A 19,470-nucleotide genomic window follows, 5' to 3' on the forward strand; every position below is an offset into this window, starting at 1 on the left:
GCAGTATGTATCGTGTTGTAAATAAAAAATAAGATAAATTTGCACGGAACCCCCGGTGGGCGAGTCCGACTTGCAACGGTTATTTTATATATATATATTTTAATGGTTTATTGCCACATACATGAAAATAACATAGAGTTAGAATTACTTACATAATAAAATACAACCGTTAAATTATCAAATTATACAGAGCAAAAGGTGAGAAGATTTTTGTATTAGGCAAAGGGTTCCAGTCTCAGCGTGTGCCAGGCCTAGATGCCCGGCGCTGGTTTTCAGACCGGTCCCAGACTAAGGACGTTCGGAGAATGTTACATAATTTATGACAAATTCAGTACTTTGGTGCTCGTTTAAAATTTTACTACTAACATTTCGAATGTATTTAACATTACCTATTGATTTTAGCAGATAAGTTACAAGTTAACAGTTACATTTCAATATAGTGCAAAATTCGATTTTATTAAAAGGAGATCGGAACCAGGATAGGTATGTTCTGTCCCTCACGGGTGCACGCGTGTGACATATGGCTACGCTATAGAACTCTGTCACGTTTATTTAGTTAATAAAAAACAAATACATACTATGAATATTAATTTTTGTAGTCATAATACATATAAGTAGGTACATAAAATTACTAGAAATAAATATAATAATAAGTTGGAAATAAATTATAGAATTTGTGGAAGGTATTTATTATAAGAGTATGCTTTACTTGGGACACAGAATAAGCTTACCTACTGACTTTTAGGTTACCTACCCTTTTTAAGGCCTAATGGTGCCAGGTGCCTATTATTATACAAAATGGAACCCTACACTTTGAAATAAAGTTCAAAATCAGGAGGGGGATATATTCCCTCTGCTGTTTATAACTTTGTTTATTGTAAAATAGTAATATAAATAAAAAATAGGTAGGCTCCGAACGGACTTTTAAATTTTCAAATACTTAGGTACTCGTGAGGTTCTTTTTTTACATATTATGGCTATGTAGTGTAAAACATGTCTGCCCCCAAAAATCCGGGATATGCTTATAAAGACTTAAGAAAAGAACCAGTAAAATAGAACGACCTAAGTAACTAAGTAAGTAAGTAAGGCCGGTGATATAAAAAAAAATCCCCTATATCTTAAGTAGTAAATGTGTCTATTATGGACTTCCGTCAAATGTTTCCGTATTTTGGTAATAGGTAATATCGAATGGATAAATATTTCATCGGAATAAATTACAAAATAATATTACGTATCCCAACATGGTAAATATTTACAGTTCAAGCGTCAACAGCTGATGAGATTATGGACGGTCGAGATCGAGATGACAATTAATGATGTTAATTACTTCACAATTTCATAGCAGGCTAACAAAACCAAGTCACGTTGCGCAGACGGTTATGAGGATTAATTGTTATTGACCCTTGTACTGAGCCGAGTCACAGGTCATAATCTGAATTATTTTCACAATCATCAGAGTAGCACATACGTAGGTGTGAAATAATATTATGCAGATTAGTACCTTTAGCATTTACCATGACTTCCTGGTTTCAATAGCTACCTACTTAATACAGGTACAGTCAACTGTAAAAATATGTGTGTAGCCAACTTATTCAAAAATATGTCCCATAGTTAGTAATTCGCTGACGTAAGTGGGACATATTTTTGAGATGATTTGTGCACCCATATTTTTACTGTTGACTGTACCTTTGTTGTTTTTACCTAGTAGGTGCCTGTGAAATGAAACCTCGCAATTTATATAAAGAACAGGATTATTCCCACTAGTTACCACCAAGTAGTTACCCTAGTAGCATTTTCGTTGGGGCCCACGGTGCCAACGGTAGGGAAAACGTTGGGATGAGGTTCGTTCCGTAGCCAACATTAATTTTGTATTGGCCCACCATCGCATTTACCAACATTCACTGTGGCACAGATGCCCAACAATGGGCCTTTGTGTATTTTGGTACCGTTGGCTAAACAACGATAATATTCGTTGGCCCAATGATGACAAATATCGCATTTACCAACATTGGCAGTGGCAGTGATGCCCAACAATGGGCCTTTGTGTATTTTGCTACCGTTCGCTAACCAACGATAACATTCGTTGGCCCAATGGTGACGAATACCGCATTTACCAACATTGGCTGTGGCACGGATGCCCAACAATGGGCCTTTGTGTATTTTGGTAACGTTGGCTAGTCAACGATATCATCCGATGGCCCAATGATGACAAATATCGCATTTACCAACATTGGCTGTGGCACTGATGCCCAACAATGGGCCTTTGTTTATTTTGGTAACGTTGGCTAATCAACAATATCATCCGATGGCCCAATGACGACAAATATCGCATTTACCAACATTGGCTATAGCATTGATACCCAACAATGGGCCTTTGTGTATTTTGGTTACGTTGGCTAATCAACGATATCATCCGATGGCCCAATGATGACAAATATCGCATGTACCAACATTGGCTGTGGCACTGATGCCCAACAATGGGCCTTTGTGTATTTTGGTAACGTTGGCTAATCAACGATATCATCCGATGGCCCAATGACGACAAATATCGCATTTACTAACATTGGCTGTGGCACTGATTCCCAACAATGGGCCTTTGTTTATTTTGGTAACGTTGGCTAATCAACGATATCATCCGATGGCCCAATGATGACAAATATCGCATTTACCAACATTGGCTGTGGCACTGATGCCCAACAATGGGCCTTTGTGTATTTTGGTAACGTTGGCTAATCAACGATATCATCCGATGGCCCAATGATGACAAATATCGCATTTACCAACATTGGCTGTGGCACTGATTCCCAACAATGGGCCTTTGTTTATTTTGGTAACGTTGGCTAGTCAACGATATCATCCGATGGCCCAATGATGACAAATATCGCATTTACCAACATTGGCTGTGGCACTGATGCCCAACAATGGGCCTTTATTTATTTTGGTAACGTTGGCTAATCAACGATATCATCCGATGGCCCAATGACGACAAATATCGCATTTACCAACATTGGCTGTGGCACTGATGCCCAACAATGGGCCTTTGTGTATTTTGGTAACGTTGGCTAAACAACGATATCATCCGATGGCCCAATGACGACAAATATCGCATTTACCAACATTGGCAGTGGCACTGACGCCTAACAATGGGCCTTTGTGTATTTTGGTACCGGTGGCTAAACAACGATAACATTCGTTGGCCCAGTGAGCACAAATATCGCATTTACCAACATTGGCAGTGGCACTGACGCCTAACAATGGGCCTTTGTGTATTTTGGTACCGGTGGCTAAACAACGATAACATTCGTTGGCCCAGTGAGCACAAATATCGCATTTACCAACATTGGCTGTGGTACTGATGCCCAACAATGGGCCTGTGTGTATGGCTTGTGGCGTCACTAGATGGCGTTGCTGTCTCCAAACATCGAAGTTATAGTTATTTTCTCGATTATTCCGGATATAATCATAATATTTTTTTAAAGTAAATTATAAATCTAATAGCTATAACTATAAAATTTATACATAAATTTTAAAAATTGTATTTTACCAAAATTTTCTCAATTTAAATCTCAAAAAACATAAATCTCGCTTACGAAGTTTCGAAGTGCGGTTAGTATATATACAAATTAGAGTGTATAGTAAGTGTACTTGCTTCGGCAGTACATATACTAAAATTGGAACGATACAGAGAAGATTAACAACAACTGCTGCCTAGGGCCTTCATGTGGATACAACCAATGCCTACCGTAGTGTAATTGTAATATTTATCAGCAAAGGCCCAACGTCGTATTACACAACCACTTACCTAACGTAGGGTAACTGTAGGACTCGTAAACAAAAGCCCATTACATAATTAGACTGTAGGCCCACTATAAATTACACAACTATTTACCTACGGTAGTATTGTAAGAATCCTACACAAGGCCCAACGTTAAAGTTACAATGTTGGCCCTTTGTGGGACAAGCTGTGTTGGGCCTTCAACCTGGTGCACGACTACCTACCGGCCTACCTGACTTGCCGTTGGGTAATTGTTGAATTTGCAAACAGAAGCACAACGAAAAAATTGCCCTTTTTTAATTTTTGCCATTTGGCCCTACAGCAAGCCATACGGCCAAATGTAACAATTAACCAACCATCAAACAAATGTGTATAGGCCCAACCAAAACCACCACCGTTGAATAATTGTATGATTTATTTAAATAGGCCCAACGAAAAAATTACTCTTATGGCCCTCTGTTGAGAATCTTCGGGAGGGCCTTTGTCGAGGGCCCTCCAGCAAATCGTACGGCCAAATGTAACAATTAACCAACCATCAAACAAATGTGTATAGGCCCAACCACGGCCCAACCAAAACCACCACCGTTGAATAATTGTATGATTTATTTAAATAGGCCCAACGAAAAAATTACTCTTATGGCCCTCTGTTGGGAATCTTCGGGAGGGCCTTTGTCGAGGGCCCTCCAGCAAATCGTACGGCCAAATATAACGGTTGCCCAACTAATACGTAAACAAAGGCCCAACAAAATCCCTACAAGAAAATGCTATTAGGGTACTAACTGTGAACTTTTTCCCCACCTTTTACCAGTGAGTTTACCAAACCGAGTTGGTGGTAAATACTGTTTTTTTTTCCCAGCAGTTACCACGGGTAAAAGATGGGAATTTTTTCTCCCATTCTGGACAGGTGTGTAATAAGGATGGATTACTTTACTGAGGCTCATGAGCCGCACAGCGCCATCTACATCGGCTGTCTAATTAGAAACAAGAAAGCTAAGCTAGTGATAATCATTTGTCAAGTACAAGTATATTAGCTGGCGGACAATAAGGTAAAAATACAATGTCCTAAAGGTGTTGTACTTTAAATTGTATTCATTGCTGTTAAAGTTCACTATAAGAACCAATAGAATCACTGCATGCTGAGCGTGGAAAACAAATCAAGTGATTATATTGGTTCTTAGCAAACATATCCCTCGTAACGCATCCTCGCACATCTCTGGTCGAAACGCAGCCTTTACTTGTTAAGCACCTAACCGTGACCAAATGTGAGTTGCCTGCTTGGGGGCTCTTTTTTCTAGTCTATTGGTCGCTGTCAATGTTTAGAAACAAACTTTATTTCTGTAAAGAACCTTTATTAATATAAAAATCATATTAATTACCTACTTATTACTATTGCTAACAACATAAGTCTAGGCAAAATGCATACAAAGATTTATAATTTAATTTAACCTAAGGAAAATACTGTCAAAATTCATAAGTATATGAATCCTTATTAGGTAGATATCAAGTGCATCGACATGATTCATGACAGTACTGCACGTGTTATTTATTAGTTTTATCAGTGAACATTAGTTATTGTACCAAAAAACACCATGCTAACTTATTTGTCATAAGACATAAGTACACGTATAAGACCAACTGGAAAAATTAATGAAAGTATTACGACTTATACGTATTTTCAGTTCCAATCTTTGGTAATCAGTTCAGTTCCGTTTTTCATTCTTTTATTGAAGTTGGACCAATCTTTATCTTAAATTAAATGTTAGATTGAAAAAGATAAACGGGTTACCAGCATACGAAAAAAGAGCATAAAATTCCTGTGTTAGTCCTATGACATTGTTGGTAAGTTTGATTGATTGATGTGATGTCACTGTGATGTGCATTCGTATGAGACTGTATGACTATCAGTACTAGTTAGTAGTGTTTGTACAAATATTACTTATATTTTAGTTCATTTAATTATGAATACATTTTTCAAGCTTACTGAACAATGGATTACCCATCTTTGTGCTTGTGACATTTAAGTTTGGAATATTGGTTATTCCCAGCAATAAAACACCAATATCATTTTTATCCTCATTTGTTACCACTGGAAACAACAAAAATCGCAATAATTACCATTAATTCACTTTGATGATGATGATGGGAAAAAAACATTAGTGACTATTAAGATGGCCACTGACGAGCCTTCAAACTGTCCGAATAGCGTGGCTGCAATCCAAAATCGGTCCGTGAATGTCAAAAATGTACAATGTTTAGTATTAGGATTCCCGTCCATTTGGATGAATCCATTGTAACGGCATCAGGAAGGCTCGTCAGTGGCCTGCTTTAGTGATAACAGCTGGGATAATCTGGAGTAATTGGCTGAATTCATTAAAAAAATATTTTCAACAATTGCATATTTCTTAGCAAGAATTAGTGTTACTTAATTCTAATATTATTTAGTTACATTTTCTTAAGCAAGGCTATGTTGCAAAGTGCATAGTTGTTGAACTAAAATAAATGTTTATATAATTAAAATAAATTAATGGGCCTAAGTTTTACACTATTGCACAGTAAGCTGGAGAGATTAACCCCCCCCCCCTGCATAGACACTTGTTTGCAGTTATATCTGCAGCTTACTGTACACTTAATGTGAACCATAATATGGGCTAATAAAAACTTGACAGGATAAAAATACCACATAAACTAAAAAAAATGAAGTCTTATCAGGTACATAGCAGATGTAAAGTGGCCATAGCTATCAGGCAGATTCTAAAGTTGTGTGTGCATTGCCAAAAGTAATTAAATGCCAAAAAGAAAAAAATGTAAAAGCACCTATTTGAATAAAATATATTATTCTAAATATATAAAAAGGTCTCCACTAAGTGTTCCTTACAATTACTAATACACTTAAGTCAATATAACATATCACTTAAAACTAGAGGAATGTAGGAAAATGGCCCAAACTCAAATAGTAATCAGTCTATTTACAATGCTTAAAATAGGCTGCCTACATGGACACTTTCAGATAGCAAGAGGAAATGTTTACTTTGTAACAAGTACAAGGAAGTTGATTGCCAAACAATAGTTGCTGAAGTAGAAGGTAAGTTGCAACACAATCAACAATATATCAAGAGAGAACAGTCATTCATCTGGAAAAACTTTGAGCAAAAGCAATTCAGAACATTAAGGCCAAACTTCTTCTTCTTCCTCGCGTTATCCCGGCATTTCGCCACGGCTCATGAGAGCCTGTGGGGTCCGCTTGACAACTAATCCCATGATTTGACGTAGGCACTAGTTTTTACGAAAGCGACTGCCGTCTGACCTTCCAACCCAGAGGGTAAACTAGGCCTTATTGGGATTAGTCCGGTTTCCTCACGATGTTTCCTTCACCGAAAAGCGACTGGTAAATATCAAATGATATTTCGTACATAAGTTCCGAAAAACTCATTGGTACGAGCCGGGGTTTGAACCCGCGACCTCCAGATTGCAAGTCGCACGCTCTCACCGCTAGGCCACCAGCGCTTTCTAGGCCACCAGCGCTTTATTATTATTAAGGCCAAACTTCATTACACATAATTGCTTCTCTGTTCCATGAGTGCAAAACAGTAACACATAGTCATTTTAGATATGTAAAGATGAGAATGAATATTATCATTCAAGATGTTACATTACAATGTTTTAGGGCTAATTCACTGCTGGTCAGTCTTTCTCAATTATATAAATGTATAGGTGAACACAAAACTGTGGGATTTCAATCTTTCTTTCTATTGATGTCACATTTTAGTAGTGGCCTCCAGAGAGCGCAGAAGGGGTGCGCGGGCTATGTACTAGAAACGATCTTTAGATGCATGCAGGTCGGGGTTTGTCAAGTACTGCAGCTCTTGTAGTTCTTGGAACTTCTCATGATCTCTAATATGTGCATAATTAGCAGACAGGCACATAAGATAATGTACTAAACTTAGTATTACAAGAACACATGACACCATAGCCAAAATAAACATAAATTCTGCCTTCTCTACATAATCTTTGCAAAAAAATTTCATCATTTGTGAATCACAGATTTTCATGTCTTCTTGTTTCACATTGGATGGGAACATAAAATCAAACTGCGTGAAGTCAATGCACGTCGCCAACTTGATGTTCTCAGGTTTGGAACAGAGCTTCCAGAAGATGGTGAATAAGAATGTCGTTATGACCAGGAATCCCAGCAGAACGATCCAGGTGAAGGTTAGTATGTAGGTGATGACCATGAACACCGCGCAGGAGACGCGGCCGCTGACGCGAGCGCGCCACGCCCGGTACACCTTCTGCCGCGTCGCCCCCGTCGTCAAGCACCCGAGGCACAGCAGCATTAGCCCTAGGGCTGCCATGCAAGCGCTGCCGACGACGAATATCATCTTCAATGCTTCCATCCATATCAGCCGAAAGTGAAATACTTGGTCGAACATCTGTATTGATAGTTGCGACCCTTTGTACATAGTGCCACAAAACACTCCCACGCCCATGCAGCACATAATGGTTGCTATAAGGGTTGCATAGGGCACCCGGGTCAGACACGCCTGACATCCCATTTTGGAGAATACACTGTCACTTATAAGTAATAATAAAGATTCTTATTTCCGTTTTTTGTCCAAAATTTACTGTGATTCATCAACACAAGAGTGAGTCAAGTCAAGAGACTTTCGGAGTACAGATAAGAAAAACTTCAAATTGTCTGTGCGTCTGCTGTCTACTCATAGAGTCGTATCTATAGTTTACGGAACAAAACAATTTTTAGTTTTTGTTAAGCTATTTTGTATTATGCATGAAAGCTAATACTATCGCAATACATTTAAAATTAATAAACTAGTTATTGAGAAGGAAAGCAATAGAGTCTGTGCGGAAAGAGAAGAGTCGTGGGATTTGAGGGCGCGCCAGTACTATTTTATGGTTTTTGCTATGCTGACAACACTGGTCACGTGATTATAGTACGACACTAAAGTTCATGATACTTGAATCCCTTTTGTTCCGGTATTTTACCACGGCTTACTAAACGGAGCCTGGTGGTGGTGTCGGCTCGTCAACTCAATCCTCTGATTTAGCGCAGGCACTAGTTTTCTTTTTAAAACACACTTGTTTTTATGTCTCAGATACTAAAAAGTGACAGTGCGATTGACAAAACTGCTAAAACTAGTTAAGAATCTGCCCAATACAACTGTAATTTTAGTACCAAACAAGATAGAGTCTCATTTTATGCACTGCCTAATCTGCGCAGTCCAACAGTTATTAAAACCGGGTAGATCGGGTAGAAATTGGGCAATAGAACTGTAATTTTATCTGGGATATATTTCACCCATTGTAAACTTGACTTGTAATGTATGTGTACATTATTAATAATAAATATGAATATGAATAAAAATAGTTCATAAGTAGGTAGGCCTTATTGGGATATGTCCGGTTTTCTCATCTCACGATATTTTACTTCGCCGAAAAGTCACTGCTAAATATGAAATATAATTTCGTAACTAACAGAACCTACAAATAAAGAAATATTTTATTAGAAAAAGTTTTATGCAGAACCTAGTAAACGAACTTACAAATAAAGAAATATTTTATTAGAAAAAGTTTTATTCTTTGTAATCGAAGTCTGAATTAAAATATTCAATGTCACTTATGTTTGAGCTAGCTTCAGAACAACCAGAGACACTCATAGAACTATCTTTATCTGAACTGGATGTGCTTGAATCCGGCACGTAGATTACGAATTCTTGCATATCACCTACTTAGCGGTCTTTTATTCGAGATACCGTAGGTACTTTTAATCCTGAAAAAGAAATTAGATATAAATATGCCTAAAATAGCAAGTATCAAGACTATTTGTCAGTTATTTTAAAGATCATGAATGACCTGCATATTTATGAAAATTAATATATTTTGAATGAATATACTTACCGATTATGTACCGGAGACAAGTTACTTAGGGGGCTTATTAAATAGGTAATTATTTAATATTAAATACAACATCAATACCCGCGAATAGCGGAAACACGTTCCGCGACTTTTTGTAAGTCGATAGTCGGCTTTTAGCCGTTTTCTTCCCGCTGACAAAACCGAACAATGTTAAATATAATTTTCCTTGTGGTTTTATGTACGGATTTATCGTGTTTTGAAAATATTATATACATATAACTTGCGGTTTTTGTTAATAAAAATATACAATGACAGAAGTTTGTTTACTTTTTACAAGACAGGTGTCAAAGGTTTGATTGCCATATAAAATTTAAAATGTTAGTTCCCGTTTCTGCCACGACTCTTCTCTTTCCGCACAGACTCTACAAACGAATTAATACATGACACGTCAGTAGACTCGATATTCATTCCAAATCCATTCAGTCATCAATACTCATTCACTCAGTATCGACACCGACCGACGTCAAATTGACAGATCACTAACACGACTTTATGTTTGTGATGTTAGTGATTAAAAATGTTTATAAAATCCACTTAAATTCTTAAATAATATCGTAAAAAATTACGCTTTGAAATATACAAAACCAACTCAAACACGTTACCTAAATATAAACCTAACGTTACCTAAATAAAGGAGCAGTCGCGTGCAATTGTTTCACAGTATTTGGTTAAGTTTTACAACACTTTGAATTTTTTACATTATATTATAATGGAAACTCTCTATCATCAAACGACTCAGTTAATACAAGAAGCATCGGACTTATTTCAACAGTTAGAGAAGGATGTGAACAATGCAGAGTCAATAGAAAATGCCATTCAATCAAAAATTAATGCCATTAACGCGTAAGTGTACATTGTAACCATATGTTATTTAACAAAACCTTTACGTAATATATGTTCAATAAGACCATATTTATAAAGTAAAAGAGTGACACATTAAGCAAGATTTTTCTATTAAATCTTAATTGTATAATAAGGATTTGAAAGAGCAACACTAGGTAGTTCTCTTGTACTTAAGGCACTGGTCCCACCGCGAGCTAGTAAGCTATGAGCTATCGGCTATAAACACGAACAAAAGATAAGCACTCCCGTGTAAATAAAAGAGACACGGCGATATTTATAGTTACTCGCCCAGCGGTGTCTCTTTTATTTACACGGGAGTGCTTATCTTTTGTTCGTGTTTATAGCCGATAGCTCATAGCTTACTAGCTCGCGGTGGGACCAGTGCCTAAATCCAACATCAGTGGTTATCTTATTAGTTAATAAGAGTTTACTTCCTTAAATTTACGTATATACTTCTATGGCAGCATACACCATACAATTAAAAAATGAATCCTTATGTAGTTATCATAAGACAAGTTGGTAAAAAGTGGTATTATTTTGACTTCTATTTTCCTAAAGTTTTATCATAACGACTACTGTAGACAGGCCAAATAAAAAGCTGTGACTTTTTGATATTCCTGATACTGATGATTTCTACTGCAGCAGTCTCTTCTTCCAAATAGTATGCCGACCCTATGATGGCACAACATTGAAAAACTCTGAACAATGAGCTTTGATACTGGATACATATAAACATATATAAAGAGCCAGGTCCAGACAAAGCAACCATACACATGAGGCAATTTCCTTGTGCGTATGCTTGCTCTATGTGGACCCGGCTATGAAAGACATGATATAGAAAAATCCTAATATCTTGGAAATATATTCCAGGCACTGCGAGAAACTAGATGTGTTTGTCTTCAAAACTCCTATAAACAACAGACCAATGGCAAAGATGAGAGTGGACCAATTGAAATATGACAACAGACATATTCAGGTATCATTAATTTATTTTTAAAGGTTAATATGCGGAAGACAGCCTACAAGCTCTTTCGTTTCTTTTTGTGCTTGTAAACATATTCCGCTTACAGAAGGTCAATAGAGCAGAAAGAGTGAAGTTCCTCCTTTCTGACTGTAGTGACTTATTTACCTAAGTCACAGAATAAATAATAGTACTAGGTACAGAAGACTCACTCTCTAACAAAACGTGTCTGTTACGATCAGCACAGATATGGCCGCTAGGTGGCGACAGCGCCACGCGCGGCTTATGGCTTTCCCCAAAATTAGGGTGGAACTTTTAGCTACGTACAAAGCGACGAAATTGCGGAGTGAGCCACGCCTGCCTAAGTGCTACTTTTTGGCTTTTTTAATACTTTGTTGTTTAAAGCATATTGCATGATCAGCATGACCACCCACATACTTAAAGAGATAATCCTATCTTATCATGGTCAGAAAGGAAATTAAAGTAACTATAGATATACCCATATCTAGATTAAATTTTACATAATATCAAATATTTTGCCGTATATGCGTATGGCTTGACATTTTTAAATTTTTCTATGCTAAGCAAAGATAAATTGGCCAAATACAAAGAGGTGTGTTACCCACTTTACAATTGATTCTTAAATGTACTATGTACATTGTACACTACTTAAAGTGGCTCCTGTAGAAGTATAAAAGCAATTTCTCTAGAACAAGTATGCTAACGTTTGCATTCAATATCTGATTGTTTTAAAGTTATTTACTTTTAACTATTTTAGGAACTCATTTGTTTCTGTATTGCACAATGATTTCACTACGCATCAATATCATTTCCAATAAAATAAATATTTTGAGACCCTATTGGAAGGAAAGAAGTTTCTAGTAATGCCCTAATTCTCCTTTGTATGAAACCTGTTAGTTCTTTTTTAGGGCTTTGTGAGCCCCGCCTCCCCACTATAGAGCCTTAGAGATCAATAAAATTAGAGAGATATTGAGAACCAATGATTTAATTTATAGGCCTCGCTGAACAACGCTCAGAACAAGCGGCGGCGGCGCGAGCAGGAGCTGGCGGAGCGCGAGCAGCTGCTGAGCCGGCGCTTCGGGCCCGGCCACGACCACACCATCACCGTCGACTACCTGGCCCAGGAGCAGCAGTCGCTGCACAACTCGCACAGGAATGTTGACGAAATGATACACACTGGTAAGAATTCATTGCTGTTCTTTTTTCTCCATGTTCTAATACGCCATGTCTGAAATGATGAGCGTCTCGGTACACCTCTTCTCTAACTGGACTGAAGGCGGTAATACAAATACAAATAATTTATTGAGAAAAGTATAGTACAATGATTGTTCTTAAAGACTAAGAATTTACATAGAGACACGTGGTTTACAGATGCCTGAACTAGGATTCCCTGTGTTTCAGGCAGCGAAGGACAATATTAAATTTATTTATTTTTAATTATTCACTTAATTATGATGAGGTAATGGATGATATTGGCTTTATACATAAATCTTCAGGTGTTTGCTCTAAAATTGTTGTTAATAGTAATATGTGCGCATATAAAATAATACCGAAGATTGCAATCTCAATTTTTTTTTTCGACGTGGCGGGCGCACAGCTCCTGTGAGCAAGGACCCCGCTAAGGATACGGGCGAGCCTTGCTCATATGCATATCTGTCGCCAGGTTTCCCTTAGTCGCCTTATACGACACCCACGGGACGAGATGGGGTGGTGCTATTGCGATTTCAATTATGCTCTTCCATCCAATGTTTTGCTGTGTAAGCTTCTATTTCTATCTAGTATGATATGTATCTAGTGTCCAAATAAAGAACCGTATAGCAGATGGCATCGCGAGACTTATTTATATCAAATTAAATCGTCTTAGCCTTGTTGGTTTAGCCATGGCTTAGCTACTTTAGCTTATAATTATGTAAGTAGTTAGACTAAGCTAAGTTGGCAGCGATATTGATCGAAAGGCCTCAATCAAGGCCTCTATCATAAATAGCTTAAGAGCTAAAATCGCCGTGCCCTGCCCACTTAGTATGATCAGCGTGTGCTTACCCCCTTATTCAAAACTTTACGTTCCTGTCTTAGTTAAATTATGTTTTATCCCTTTCTTACAAATACATAAGTCAAAATGAAAAATAAGGACAAACGTTTATTAGTTAACCCTTTACCAGGCTGACATTTTAAAAATGACAATCGTATGTCAGTAATACTCATCGAAAATAGAACATTGTAGTGCCGTATGTGGGAAATATATATCCCTTAGCCTGGTAAAGGGTTAATTGAGGTTTGTAGCGCCTTTATGAATGAGGGGCTAAGTCTTTCTATGTAAGTAAACCGCTTCACCCACTGTCGTTCGGTGTAAGCGCTCCATTCGCCGTAGCCATTCTTTCATGGTGAACTTTATGACACGGCGTGCCTTACTTGTTTTTATCATGTGCCAATAGCTCCTTATTGACAGCAAAAAAGTGGTGCCTCGACGTGGGAATGTCACATATTTTACTTTAGGGCCGTGGGAAGGTCATATAAAATATGGCGGCAGAATTACAAAACTTGTCGTTTATTTTATCGCAACATGTTTCGTTTCTGCGGATTTCTTTATGCTGCCTAGGCGCTCGATTTTTCCCGTCATGCCGCATTTTATTTCCTGTATTGCGACTTTTTTTTTCGACATTTAAAGCAGGCAATTATTTTTTTGTGCATATTTTTGATAATTTGCTATAGAAAAGGAAACTCTTATACCAGAAAATTCTTGTACTTTAAAGCGCGACTCTTTAAAGTCGTGTTTCGGTAACGTCTAACCGTCACATTACTGAAAAAATGTATGGGATTTGACATTCACCGTCAGTTTTGTAACGATTGCTAACCGGCCGTTAATGGCGAAAATGCCCTCATATAAATAACGAGCTTATCTCATATTCTAATAGAAAAGGTAGGTACCCTTTTTTACAGATAAAGGTTCGATGCGAAAATTTGGCTTTACATTCTGAAGCTAATGTCCATGGGAAAGACAGTAACCGAATTACTGTGTATCACTCATGTTAGAAGTATGTTATGTTTAAAATTTTCTGTGTTTTACCTATATAATGTAGCAAGCGCGAGTGTTCAAAAATATGTACATATAATCGATAGATATTGTTTTGTTATAATAATAATAATTAGTACTAACGCAGTGAACATTGGACTGTGGATGCGACGCTGTCTCATGTTGTCATTATTCATAATATGATTAATATTATGACATTATTGTATTGTTCTAAATCAATATTGAAACAGCAAATAGCTTCGGATTTTAAAAATTGGCATAAAAAAGCAAGTCTCTATTTTGTTTTTGAACACTAGCTTCACTTATCAGTACCACTAGGAATTATGCAATATTCCTTTTGTTTCTGTCCCATGAGCTCCAAAAACGAACAAACATAACATAGTGTAGTTCACGAACAAGTGACACGTAGGTGTGCGTGGGATAACGTAAACACAAGTCATCATCATTACGAGTACAAGTAGGTAGGTGGAAATGGCCAGGCAGATAATTATATACTATGCACTGCAATCTCAACACTCTATGTAATCAATTGTAGTTACTTCTTCTTCGAACAAACAATCGCTGTCTCAGAAAATGCGACAAAAAAAGAAATATCACTTACCACATTTTATATGCCGTGCTCTTTTCTTTTTCTCTGGATGCAACTTTTTTTTGTTCACCGCGTTACTATTATATGCTGCTAAGGTGTGCGTGAATCGCGCTGTGAATATAAGCTCGAGGCGGGTTAGCGTGACCGCAGAGCATCTGAAGACTAAGAGTCGAACAATGGTAATTTTTTACCGAAGTACGCAAAAGAGGTCTGCGAGTTAACTCGGCACTATTAAATATTAACGACATCAGATCTGCACCGCTACTGAGCCGCGCGCTGTGCCGCTAATAATTACTATTTCTCCGCCGCCATCCGTTAAGGTCGTTTTATATACAACTTAAAGATAATATTACGGTTTTAATGTATTTGTCAGATTCTTATGCCTCATACATCGTATTTGTCTCTGAATATTCAACCTTGAAGTTGCAAAGCGAGTTTCATGTGAGGTGTTATCGAGTCATATACTTGTATTATTGTGGAACTTGTTATGCTAATTGATTACTTAGCTTAGCCTTTTCGACCTGACTAGCTGCAGATGCGACTATATACTTTTAACGCTTCCTTATACTGTCTGAATGTAATCTTTGCATGGTGCGAAATCTTATTGACGTATGACTTATTTTCAGGTTCGAATATATTGCAGACGTTACGGTACAACAGGGATACTCTGAAAGGAGCCCACAAGAGGCTGATAGACTTGGCCAACACTCTAGGACTTTCCAATGCCACAATTTCACTCATCGAAAGGAGGGTGTCGCAAGATAAGTATATATTGTTTGGGGGAATGTTCGTCACCCTTGTTGTAATCGTTCTTGTAATTATATACTTGGCGTAAATGGAATGGTATAATTTAGTTGAGAACGTCGTTGAAGTTCAAAAGAGAATTGTTACCGGAAGTTAATTATTTTATGGGAGTACTAGATTGGATAGGTATTATATTGTGCATAGGAAAATCAAAAAATTGCCGATTTTTTAATATCAATATTGTTAAATAAAATCAATACCTGCCAAGTTGGCAGTGCCAACGTTATTTAGCAGTAACATCTTTGACTAACATTATGTTTTATTTTTTGTACCATCATGTACCATCGTATAATTTAGTTACTAAAGATGCCTTCAAAAATGCAAGTGTTGTATGTTATTTTAGATTGCGTCTAAGTACGAAATATTGTCTGATACAACGCTATGCGTTGAACGAATCGTCCCGTCCTGAGTATTGTATTATGACATCACCTAATCTAGTGTTTCCGGTATATACGCTTTGTATGATTGTAACGGATTGGACATGAATCTATTTCTTGTAGTGAACTTACTGTCATTACTGTACAATCAAGGTATTAATTATCGACACAGATATAGTGCCAAAAATATGTATACACGACCTTATTGTCCGTAGGTAGCGTGCACATATTTTTCGCACTATTTCCTTATCGATATTCATTCCTTTGACTGTACTGTGACGGGTGTGTAATGATCGCTATAACAATAAATGATCTATTTTCATTCGATATAACAACATATGGTATAATTTTGAATGATATAACACTAAGCTAATATAATCAATGTGTATACCAACAAGAGGAATAATTTTATATGATATAGCTAAGGGTAGATATAAAATAAATTAAATATAACGAGTACCCAATATAAGTTATAAATGACAATTTCTAGCTGTCGTCCCTAAAATTGAATCACCCAACATTTGTAAAAGACTGAAAAATGTATCTTTATTAGTTTGTCGTGTGTGAAATTATATTAGGATTAATCCATAAAATAAAATGTATGCGGAGAGCTTACATTTAGAAATCATACCATCTATGTATATGTATTTGCCATACTAATATAGGTTTTAATTTAACATGCAAGTACGACTTGGTGGCAAATCGATGAAGCTCCGCGTAGCGGGGCTTCTATTTTCTGCTCTGAGGGGTAAAAGGTAACTAACGAACCTAACCTAACCCAACCTGAAATTGCGGTTGTAAATGCTCTTATTTGTTATGCGAGCCCCCCGAGCCGCCCTCCTGTCTGTGTCTATTTTTTAACCTATACCATACTTGATACGACACTCCAATATCAAAAATATGTCTGTAAAGATAATAGCCAATTAATGTTATACAGAACCTTTTATTATAAAGTATGTGCGTTATACTACCTTGGCATTAGATTGAAAGTTATTATATCAAATACCTGTTATACTGTATGAGTGATATATCTGATAAAAATATGTCATTCGTATGTATATGTATTATAAATTATACCCCTTGATCGTTATATCGACCAATAATATATCCATAGTTGTTACATACAGCGAAACGCACCCTACAGTGACATCCGTAGTCGTCAAATACATGCTAGTTCCTATGATATCAAAGGTGTGGCAATAATTTTGGACGCTATTTTGAATTCCATGTTGCTGACTGAGTGTTTATAGAGTCGCTCACTTTACTATAAGTAGGTAAGTACATATTTATATACTGAATGTACAAGTTTCCATTAAAATCTATATCTTTTGTGTTGTTTCTGCTCTAGTTTTTATCTGCACTTCTCTGCGTACAACTTGTGAGCTGCTAATGACTTAGCTGACAGTACAGTCGACGTTAGATTTGTTTACACTTTTGCACTTTACTCCTTCGTAATAAGGCGAAAAATGTAAACATATCTTTGACGTCGACTGTACATAGCTCGTTCATTATACATAGTAGTTAATGGCTAAAGATGAAAAAAGGCTGTGACCCTTTTTTGAACCTACTGTTAACTTACCGACGTAGGTAGGTTTTCGTTACTATTGTATTATCCTAGAGGTGCGTCCATATCCGGTAATTGCGCCGCTAAGTAGAGTCCCATTTGGAGATGGTCGAGCCTTTCTCAAACTGGCGCATATGCGGCGCTTTCGGCAGATATGTATAATTGCAGGTAAAAAACTTAAATACCTACCTTTTACAGTATGAACTTTACTGTGAAAACTTTAACCCTTTACCAGGCGAAGGGATATATTCCTCCCACAACTTATATAGGTTACCGTAGTCAGGTTTTAACTCCAAACCTCCTACAAAATACTTTGTCAATCCCTGAAAATAGTATTTTATGATCTTCATTCACAACACGCTTCTCAGTCGCGTAATATATCTTTGGCAGCCGTTTAAATTCACTTGAACTCTAATTTCAGTAAACTATGGAGAAATTCGAACACTTTCCTTAATTTCCATGAAACAGAAGTACATAGGTCGAACAATTTTTTGATATTTTGTAGATTTTGAGTGTAGAAAGGTAATCGTAAATGTAATCGTAAACATTGCTAAATATTCATGCATTATTGTGTATGACCAGAATTAGGATGTGGGTTGACATTATCCCATGGCCTTAATAGAGTTTAACTGTGCGGGAGCTATTCTTCCCATGGCCCGGTAAATTGTCTTGTCATATCATAAAAACTCACGTAAGTAAGAAAACTGTTTTTGTCTTCAACCTAGAGCGATTGATTGATATAATGTTTCGCAGTAGATTTGGAGTTAAACCTTGATTATGATAACCGATATAAGACGTGGGAGGAATATATCCCTTCGCCTGATCAAGAATATAATAAGACAAAATCGAGTATGACAGTTAATTACTTAGACAGGCGATGGGATAACCGTAACCCACATTTTTAGTGTTCCGTACAAAACTTTGTTCACGGAACACTTATTATTTCTGGTTTAAAGGAACATCTCCAACTTTCGTAAATACATTTTTTACAAGGCGTTCAATACGGTTGTAACAGTATATACAGTACGTATGAAGACACGCTAGTTCTTAGGGGCCTGGTAAAGGGTTAAGCAGACAGGATTAATCAAACTTATTAGTTTTCATAACTTACGTTATGGAAGAAATTCCCAATTCGAATACTTCGCTGCTAAATACGAGAAGAGCTTTACCTATTCCTTTTTTACATATAGGTACAGGTACGCACCTTAATTTTAAGTTTAAATTAGTATTGTAATTATCTATGTAATCTTGAAAATAAGTATGCAAATATATTTTATGGTAATACATTACGTTTCATTTCATAACATCGCTTTAAAAAAATATTAATGTATGTAACAACACGTGACCAGTTTTAGGACACAGCGTCCACGCACAAACGGAACTAGACGTGCATATGCCATTATTACTATTTATGTCTTATACAGTTATCATTTGCGCATGCATTTCATTCTTACTTGTCCGTACATTCGAGTTTATAAATATGTATAGGTACTTACATGTCTTCACTCCATCTCACTCCATTGCAATAAGGTTGAAAAATGTATACATATTATGAACTCGACTGTACATGTATT

At 36.9% G+C, this 19,470-nt stretch overlaps 3 protein-coding genes across 3 annotated transcripts in view; 1 reads left to right on the forward strand and 2 right to left on the reverse strand.

Annotated features, from left to right (window-relative positions):
- Positions 1–15,458, reverse strand: part of LOC134678849 (multiple C2 and transmembrane domain-containing protein-like) — a 59,179-nt gene extending 43,721 nt beyond the window's left edge. The window contains exon 1 of the mRNA XM_063537559.1: positions 15,164–15,458. Within this exon, the coding sequence (XP_063393629.1) occupies positions 15,164–15,168 (5 nt within the window). The 5' untranslated portion in view covers positions 15,169–15,458. The remainder of the gene's footprint in view (positions 1–15,163) is intronic.
- LOC134679286 (neuronal membrane glycoprotein M6-a) lies at positions 7,313–8,450 on the reverse strand. The gene has a single exon (XM_063538184.1). The coding sequence runs from the start codon at positions 8,326–8,328 to the stop codon at positions 7,585–7,587; it is 744 nt and encodes a 247-aa protein (XP_063394254.1). The 5' UTR covers positions 8,329–8,450; the 3' UTR covers positions 7,313–7,584.
- LOC134678861 (probable Golgi SNAP receptor complex member 2) lies at positions 10,151–19,180 on the forward strand. The gene is made up of 4 exons (XM_063537577.1): positions 10,151–10,549; positions 11,420–11,525; positions 12,527–12,710; positions 15,778–19,180. The coding sequence occupies exons 1-4, from the start codon at positions 10,416–10,418 to the stop codon at positions 15,984–15,986; spliced, it is 633 nt and encodes a 210-aa protein (XP_063393647.1). The 5' UTR covers positions 10,151–10,415; the 3' UTR covers positions 15,987–19,180.
- Positions 19,181–19,470: the final 290 nt, after the last annotated feature.

Source organism: Cydia fagiglandana, chromosome Z (genome assembly GCF_963556715.1).
Source record: "Cydia fagiglandana chromosome Z, ilCydFagi1.1, whole genome shotgun sequence".
NCBI lineage: Eukaryota > Metazoa > Arthropoda > Insecta > Lepidoptera > Tortricidae > Cydia > Cydia fagiglandana.